Source organism: Macaca nemestrina, chromosome 20 (assembly GCF_043159975.1).
Source record: "Macaca nemestrina isolate mMacNem1 chromosome 20, mMacNem.hap1, whole genome shotgun sequence".
NCBI lineage: Eukaryota > Metazoa > Chordata > Mammalia > Primates > Cercopithecidae > Macaca > Macaca nemestrina.
In genome coordinates this window covers 68,074,415-68,083,528 of record NC_092144.1, presented here as the reverse complement: position 1 = coordinate 68,083,528, position 9,114 = coordinate 68,074,415, and the positions used below count along the sequence as shown (strand labels likewise).

General features: G+C 49.7%; 1 protein-coding gene across 1 annotated transcript in view; it reads right to left on the bottom strand.

Annotated features, from left to right (window-relative positions):
- Positions 1-450: 450 nt before the first annotated feature.
- LOC105488065 (zinc finger protein 135) overlaps positions 451-9,114 on the bottom strand; it is a 39,562-nt gene continuing 30,898 nt past the window's right edge. Inside the window, exons 9-11 of the mRNA XM_071086219.1 lie at positions 7,313-7,439; positions 5,513-5,608; positions 451-2,309 (exon numbers count right to left, since the gene is read on the bottom strand). Of these exons, the coding sequence (XP_070942320.1) occupies positions 589-2,309; positions 5,513-5,608; positions 7,313-7,439 (1,944 nt within the window). The 3' untranslated portion in view covers positions 451-588. The remainder of the gene's footprint in view (positions 2,310-5,512; positions 5,609-7,312; positions 7,440-9,114) is intronic.

Here is a 9,114-nt window from a genome sequence, read left to right as displayed (position 1 = left end):
GCTTTTTACTGAGACAGTCAGTATCCATAGTGATTCCATAAAGATGCCACTCTCATTTCTGGAACACTCTGCCATATTGTCATTTGGGAATATCAGAGTCAACCTGCACCATTCATAAGCACTTTCCCCCCACAAAACGTGATGTGCAACAATGGCAAATTCTGACTTCATTTGGTTCTTGTACATATGAAAGGCATTTGTTTGGTTTCTCACCAATCTGAACATCTCTGGTTTGGAATATGGTGAGTCCTTGGACAAAAGCTTTCCCTGAATCCACTACACTTGTTCCATTTCTTTTTTGTAGGTTCTATAACGTAGCACTAATGGGCATTCGAGGGTGAAGGTCCTGAGTGCTGATTATCTCCACATTTCCCTACTATTTGGATGCAGGGATGGACGACCTAGAGCTTGGTGGTCCTATGGTCATTTCCCATCAGTGTGAACTCTCTGAGGGTGTCTGAGGGAAGTGCTGTGTGAAAAGGCTTGTGTATGAATATACATTTCTCATGTGTATGATTGGGTCAAATCTGGAAAGGGATGAGCTATGGCTTAAGGTCTTCTTATGTCCCCAGCACATGTGGAATGGGTTTATCCAGTGTGAGTTCTCTGGTGCTTGGTAAGGGAGGAGCTGTGTGTAAAGGCCTTTCCACAGTCCCTGCACACGTACGGCTTCTCTCCTGTGTGGATCCTCCGGTGCTGAGTGAGGTGGGTGCTCTGCCTAAAGGACTTTCCGCAATCGTGACACTCATAGGGCTTTTCCCCAGTGTGCGTCCTTTCATGCTGGCTGAGCGAGGAGCTGTGGCTAAAGGATTTCCCACACTCATTGCACCCATAGGGCTTTTCCTTGGTGTGAATCCTCTGGTGTTCGATGAGAAGGGAGCTCTGGCTGAAGGCTCTGCCACACTGGTTACATTCATAGGGTTTCTCTCCTGTGTGGATCCTCTGATGCTGAATGAGGGGAGCAAGCTGGCTGAAGGCTCTGCCACACTGGTTGCATTCATAGGGCTTCTCCCCAGTGTGGATTCGCTGATGTTTGGTGAGGGATGAGCTGTGGCTGAATGCTTTGCCACAGTCATTGCATTCATAGGGCTTCTCCCCCGTGTGGATTCGCTGGTGTTGAGTGAGGTGTGTGCTCTGCCGGAAGGCCTTCCCACACTGACTGCACTCGTAAGGCTTCTCTCCTGTGTGCGTCCGCTCATGCTGGCTGAGCGAGGAGCTGTGGCTGAAGGTCTTCCCACACTCGTTGCATCCATAGGGCTTCTCTCCTGTGTGAATCCTCCGATGCTCGGTCAGGAGTGTGCTCTGGCTGAAGGCTTTCCCACACTCACTGCACTCATAGGGCTTTTCTCCTGTGTGGGTCCTCTGGTGCTGAATCAGTGGGGTGATCTGGGTGAAGGCTTTTCCACACTCATGGCACTCGTAGGGCTTCTCCCCTGTGTGGATTCGCTGGTGTTTGGTCAAGGATGAGCTGTGGCTGAAGGCCTTGCCACACTCACCACACTGATAGGGTTTCTCCCCAGTGTGGATTCGCAGATGCTGGGTGAGGTGGATGCTTTGCCGGAAGGCTTTCCCGCACTCGCTGCACTCGTAGGGCTTCTCGCCTGTGTGAGTTCGCTCGTGCTGGCTGAAGGAAGACCTAAAACTGAAGGATTTCCCACATTCGCTGCACTCATAGGGCTTCTCGCCTGTGTGAGTTCTCTGGTGCTGGATCAGTGGGGCAATTTGGTTGAAGGTCCTCCCACACTGAGTGCATTTATAGGGTTTCTCCCCAGTGTGGATTCTCTGGTGTTTGGTAAGTGCCGAGCTGTTCCGGAAGCCTTTTCCACATTCGTGACATTTGTAAGGTCTCTCTCCTGTGTGTGTCCGGTGGTGTTCGATAAGTGCTGAGCTGTGACTAAAGGCCTTTCTGCATTCCTGACATTTGTAGGGTTTCTCTTTTACACACGTTTTCTGTAGAACATTTAGGTCTGGCTTCTCCCTTTTTCCACGTGTTCCCCACATGTGGGGGCCTTGTTTTTCAGGAGTCATTGGTTGATGTGGGAGATCAGGGTTCAGACTTACATTTTCCCCAAACCCATTCCTCTGCCACTGCTCCTGAACAGGCGTCTTCACAGGCGTGAAGGCCGCCGGCACTGCCAGGCTCTCCAGGCTTTCACAACTCCATTCCCAGTGGTCCTCAGTGTCCTCACCCCTGCAGTACCACAGACTATCCCACAGGAATCTTTCTACCAAGATGACACTGTTGGATATTTCTTCAGAGATGCCTTGTTTTAGAACTGACAGTTTGACTTTGGGTCTAGTTTCCAAGTCTGAAAGAAGCAAAAACTGGAAATGTCCCTTAATCTCTGTTCCAGGGCAAAAGTTTGTGGTGAGATGGGAAGAGGAAGGATAAAACTAGTGATTTTGAAAGGTTCAAGGTTCAAGTGGCTTTGACCATTTAAAAATATAGTTTTGCAAATCAGGAAAGGAAGAGAGGGAAACACAGAATAAGGAAAAGGAAAATAAGGAATAAGGAAAGGAAGTGGAAAGAACAGAATAAGGAAAGGAAGAGGAGAGGGAGCAAAAAAACAGTTGGCACAAGAAATATGAATGCAGTCTGTGAGGGGAGCACAGAGGTGGGTGCAAAGGGGATGCCCAGGAGAGAGCACTACAGAGGCACTGGACTTGGAAGGAAAAGTGTGGCACCCAGGCCCCAGCTACAGTGGCCTCCACGATGCCAGGTGGCAACAGAGAAAACGGTGCTGCATGGAGAAAGCTGGCTGACACCCAGCTTCTTCCTGACAGCATATGCTGTTGTACCACCTCACTCTAGATGTAAAGGAACCTATCTGCTCCCCACAAACAGGAATAGCTGCAATGTGCATCACTAAGAGGAAGATAAATGACCCGTGGTGTATTACAGTACTTTGATTTCATCCATTTCACTAACTGGGAACCCCTTGAGGGTAGGGGTTTCTGTCCACCTTGCTTACCACTGTATCTATAGCCCACAGCAAGAGCTCAATATACATGCTTAATGAATGAACAAATGCACTCCCTCCTCCTCCTTCCTGGCAGGACTCTCTTTTTGCTCTGGTACCCAGCCCTCTCTGCACAGCAATGACCTGGGTGCCTGCTGCCCCTACCCTGACCCCACAGTGGCCGAGAGGTGTGATGTGGGCACCTTCCCCATATTGTTATGTTTCAGTGAAAAGTTCAGTTAAAAAAAAAAAAAAAAAGTTAAGCCAGGAGTGAATGGCAGAATAGTGGCTTCCCAAAATGCCCACATCCTAACCCTAGAACCTGTATGTTTCCAATTACATGGGAGGGAGGAATTAAGGTTGCTAATCAGCTAACATTAAGATACAGAAATTACACTGGATTATCCGGGTGGACCTGTGTAATCACAAGGGTCCTTAAATGGGGAAAAGAGGCAGAAGGGTCAGAGTCAGAGTGAATATGATGTGTGACTTGACCAGGGCTTGCTGACTGTGAAGATGGACAAGGCCATAGCCAAGGAATGTGGGTGCCTCTAGAAGCTGAAAAATGCAAATAAATGGATTCTTAGCCAGGCACAAGGCTTCATGCCTGTAATCTCAACATTTTGGACAACTGAGGCGGGAGGACTCCTTGAGCCCAGGAGTTCAAGACATGCCTGGGCAAAATGATGAGACCTTGTTTCTACAAAAAATAATAAAAAAATTAGCTGGGCATGGTGACACACACCTGTAGTTTCAGCTACTGAGGAGGCTGAGGCAGGAGGATCACCTGAGCCCAGAAGGTCGAGGTTGCTGTAAGCCATGATCATACCACTGGACTTCATCCTGGGCAAGAGAGCAAGATCCCATCTCTTAAAAAACAAAAACAAGAGAAAGAAAGAAATGGATTCTTCCCTTCCCTAGAGCTTCCAGAAGGAATGATGCCCTGCTGACATCTTTATTATATCCCAGAGAGACCCATTTTGGACTTCTGATCTCCTGAACTTTAAGATAATTTGCTTTGCTTTATGCTACGAAGTTTGTAGTATTGTTGACCCTTGAACAATGAGGGGGCTAGGGGCACTGACCCCAGTACAATAGAAAAATCTGCATATAGCTTTTGACTCCCCAAAAACTTAACTACTAATAGCTTACTGTTGACCATACTGATAAAATAAATAGTTAACACTTTGTTTTCTTTGAGACGTGGTCTTGCTCTGTCACCCAAGCTGGAGAACAGTGGCGTGATCTTGGCTCACTGCAACCTTCACCTCCTGGGTTCGAGCAGTTCTCCTGCCTCAGCCTCCTGAGTAGCTGGGACTACAGGCGCGCACCACCATGCCCAGCTAATTTTTTTGTTGTTGTTGTATTTTTTTTGTAGAGATGGGGTTTCACCATGTTGGCCAGGCTGGTCTTGAACTTCCAACCTCAAATGCTGCCTGCCTCGGCCTCTCAAAGTACTGGGATTATAGGTGTGAGCCACTGCTCCCAGCCCTTAGTTAACACATATTTTGTATATGTGTTATATAATGTGTTCTTAAAGTAAGCTAAAGAAAACGCTATTTAAAAAAATTATAAGGAAGAGAAAATATATTTACTATGCATTAAATGGAAGTGGACCACCATAAAGATCTTCATTCTCCTTGTCTTCACAGTGAGTAGGCTGAGGAGTAGGAGGAGGGGTTGGTCTTGCTGTCTCAGGGGTGGCTCAGGCAGAAGAAAATCCATGTATAAATGGACTCACACAGTTCAAACCCATGTTGTTTAAGGGTCAACGGTAACTTGTTGCAGGAGCAGCAATAGCAAGCTAATATATTGCGTAAGGGCTGACTCTTATTGATGTGGAGGGACCCTACCGTGACCCTCTCCCACACTGGCCATCCCTCCTGGACTCTGGTGACAGGCCAGTCTTCCCATCTGATGCCAATGGGAAATTGACTGTCATTAGACTGGAATACTTCTGCTACCTACCAATCACCCTACAGGCACATGGCAGGGCCCAGCCTGGATCCACTGACCCACAGACACATGAGTTATAAATAATTATTTGGTTTAAGCTACTGAGGTCGGAGTGCTTTTCCTATGCAAGAGCTGACTGATGCATGACTTTGGGCCTTTGCACCTGCTGTTTCCTCTGCCTGAAATACTACTATTCACTCAGACTGCCCCATGGCTCAGGCTTCAAGTCACATGTCACCCCCTTGGAGAGGCTATCCCTCATCTCTCTGCTAAAGTCTCCTCACCCCCATCCTAGTCTACCTCATTGCTCATTTTCATTTTCTCAGCATTCATCACAATCTGTAATCATCCAACTCATTTTATTATTATTATTTTACCGATTTATTGTTTGTCTCCCCGACTCCCTCACCAAGAATGTAAATTCAGTGGAGATGAGGACTTGGTGTCGTCACTCACAGCAAAATGGGTGCTCGCTAAATCTTCACTAAGGCTGAGTAGTAAATTTTCTGTGAAGAATTAGAGAACAGCTGCAGAGCGAGAAACCAGGAAGCAAGCATGGACAGGCTTCTCTCAGCCCCAGAGGGCTCCCATCTCACCTGGGTACACGCCTGGGGGAACTCCAGAGTCCACTGCCCGTGGCTCTGCCTCTTGCTCCAGCAGGGAGATGACATTCGGCTTCGGTAACCAATGTCCTACTCAGGGAGAGACCCACAGAGTGAGCATTTGTATCCCAGGACCCTTCCTGAGCCTCAGCCCATTCCACCTTTGGTCTTCCAGGTCCCAGATGGCTGGGGGCCCCTGAGTGACTTCAGCTGTCATACCCACAGCCCTGGATGTTCCCCAGGGACTCATTCCCCTACTCTCAGTCCCTGACCCTACCCCTGCTTCTGGGGTGGACATGTGACCCAGGCCTGGACAATCAGAACTCTGGTTCCTCCCTGCCCGCTGGCAACAATGATCACTGTGAAGAAGACCTGGCAGCCAAACCAGGACAACCCTGGGACACAGACCCTGTCTTTTCTGCTGGTCTTGGTCCCAAGAAAGGCACCTTGGCAGTTGTCTTGTCACCTCCAGAGAAGCCTCTCTGGAAATGAAGCCAGAAAGAGATTACTATGGTCTGAATGTCGGTGTCCCCCTAAAATTTAGGCTATGCATACTGGCTTATGCCTGTAATTCCAGCACTCTGGGAGGCTGAGGTGGGAGCTTTAGCCTAGGAGCTTGAGGGCAGCCTGGGCAACACAGCAAGGCCCCGTTTCTACAAAATTGTAAAAATTAGCTGGGTGTGGTGGTATGCACCTGTAGTCCCAGCTACTTGGGAGACTGAAATGGGAGGTTTACTTGAGCCAGGAGGTTGAGTGTGCAGTAAGTATGACTGTGCCACAGCACTCCACCCTGGGCAAGAGAACAAGACCTTGTTTCTTAAAAATAAAAAAGGTTCAGGCCGGGCACGGTGGCTCACGCCTGTAATCTCAGCACTTTGGAAGGCTGAGGCAGGCAGATCAGGAGGTCAGGACCATCAAGACCATCACGGCTAACACGGTGAAACCCTGTCTCTACTAAAAATACAAAAAAAAAAAAAATTAGCCAGGTGTGGTGGCGGGTGCCTGTAGTCCCAGCTACTCGGGAGGCTGAGGCAGGAGAATGGTGTGAACCTGGGAGGTGGAGCTTGCAGTGAGCCGAGATCGCACCACTGCACTCTAGCCTGGGCAACACAGCAAGACTCCATCTCAAAAATAAAAAATAAAATAAATAAAAAATAAATAAAAAAGGTTCAAATGTTGGAACGTAATGTGACAGTGTTGAGGTGGGGCCTTGGGGAAGTGATTAATTCATGAGGGCTCCACTCATGAATGGGATTAGGGCCCTTATAAAAAAAGCTTGAGAGAGCTCCCTTGCCCCTTATGGCATGTCAGGATACAGGAAGGAAGTGCCATCAGTGAGGAGCAGGCCCTCACCAAACACTGAATTTGCTGACACTTTGATCTTAGGCTTCCCAGCCTCTGGAACCATAAGCGACAAATATCTATTGTTTATAAATTACCCAGTCTAAGGTATTCTAGCAGCCCTAACAGACTAAGACAGAAGTGCAGAGGGAGGTGTTAAAGAAGGAGGGGCTCCTGACAGCTCTACAGAAGACCCTGTTCTACCCTGGGATTCTGTAGTCTTGAGACCCAGTATGTTTCTCTGCTTCTGTTGATTTCAGGTTGAGTCTGAGACTTGTTGATATTGGTCCTAATTGATATTTCCTACATTAAAACAGTCAGGTTCCTAAAGCCCAAGACATACAGCCCCAGGCATTTGCTTTTAAAGCTCCATCCTATACCCATATTTAACCTAGTAGACTCAGAATTCATGTCAGGGACACACCATCAGATAGGGCATGGGTATGGCCTTACCCACAGAGACCAGAAGCCTGAAGGTGTCCAGCATCACATCACGGTACAGGGTCCTCTGGGCAGGCTTCAGCTGCCCCCACTCCTCCTGGCTGAAGTCCACCACCACGTCCTCAAAGGTCACTTGCTCCTGAAACATCACACATGTGTCCTCAGCAAGCCAACCCTGGCACTGGCTGTAGGTGGGATAGCTGGTGAATGCCAGCCAGGCTGGGTCGGATGGAGTTCTCTTTGGTCTGGGGTTTTGGGTCAGGTTTTTCTGTGGGGCCTGGATGGGGGCCCTGCTGATGAGGTGGAGGATCTTAGAATCTAAGGCATCATTCCCATTTCCAATAATTTGTCACTTGAAATAAGAAATGGTGCAGAGGATAAATAAAGGAGTAAATAATAATAAAGGAGTGGACCAGTCCGGCATGGTGTCACATGCCCGTGGTCCCAGCTGTTCAACAGGCTGAGTGGGGAGGATCACTTGAGCACACAAGTTTGTTTTTTTTTTTTTTTTGAGACGGAGTCTCGCTCTGTCGCCCAGGCTGGAGTGCAGTGGCGCGATCTCGGCTCACTGCAAGCTCCGCCTCCCGGGTTCACGCCATTCTCCTGCCTCAGCCTCCCGAGTAGCTGGGACTACAGGCGCCCACAACCGCGCCCGGCTAATTTTTTGTATTTTTAGTAGAGACGGGGTTTCACCGTGGTCTCGATCTCCTGACCTTGTGATCCGCCCGCCTCGGCCTCCCAAAGTGCTGGGATTACAGGCGTGAGCCACCGCGCCCGGCCGAGCACACAAGTTTGAAGCTATAGTGAGCCGTGATTGCATCACTGCACTTCAGCCTAGGGGATAAACAAGGTTATAAAGCTAGTAGCAGCAAGTCTAAAGACTGAATCTGAGGGGTTTTTTTTATTTTTATTTTTTTTCTGAGACGGAGTCTCGCTCTGTCGCTCAGGCTGGAGTGCAGTGGCGCGATCTCGGCTCACTGCAAGCTCCGCCTCCCGGGTTCACGCCATTCTCCTGCCTCAGCCTCCCGAGTAGCTGGGACTACAGGCACCCGCCACCACGCCCGGCTAATTTTTTCTATTTTTAGTAGAGACGGGGTTTCACCGTGTTAGCCAGCATGGTCTTGATATCCTGACTTCGTGATCCGCCCGCCTCGGCCTCCCAAAGTGCTGGGATTACAGGCGTGAGCCACCGCGCCCGGCCTGAATCTGAGTTTTTTAATTTTTTAGAGACTGGGTCTCGCTGTCATCCAGGCTGGAGTGCAGTGGCACGATCATGGCTCACTGCAGCCTCCAATTCCTGGGCTCAAGCAATCCTCCCCCGTAGCTGGGCTTATGGATACAGCTACGAGCCACCGCACCAGTCCCCTTGTATGGGTTTTCTGACATTCCCACAGGAGGCCGGTTTCTTTCGGGGGCTTATGGGTGGGGTTAATGTCATCATAAAAAGGCGAGTTCCGCCCCCTTGGCCTCCAAGCCGTCTGAGGAAGCGGCACTCGATGCGCCATCTTGGAGCGCAGAGCATGCGAAGGCCTTCAACTTCAGACTGCAGAGTCAGGGCACCTACAGTTGTCTGACATCACCCAGCCTCAGGTATGCAATGACGGCCGCACAAACATAAAGCCCACTCAGACCGGGACCCGTGCCCGCTGACCGCCAGCGCAGCGTGGGCAGAGCAGAGGCTGTGGTTGGGGAGCCTGGCGCAGACTTCAGGAGGCCGGGCGTGCAGGCAGAGGCCGAGCACGAGCAGAGGCCGGGCACGGAGTAGGGGCCCGGCGCAAGGAGGAGGCTACGCGCGAGTAGGGACGGGGTGCAAA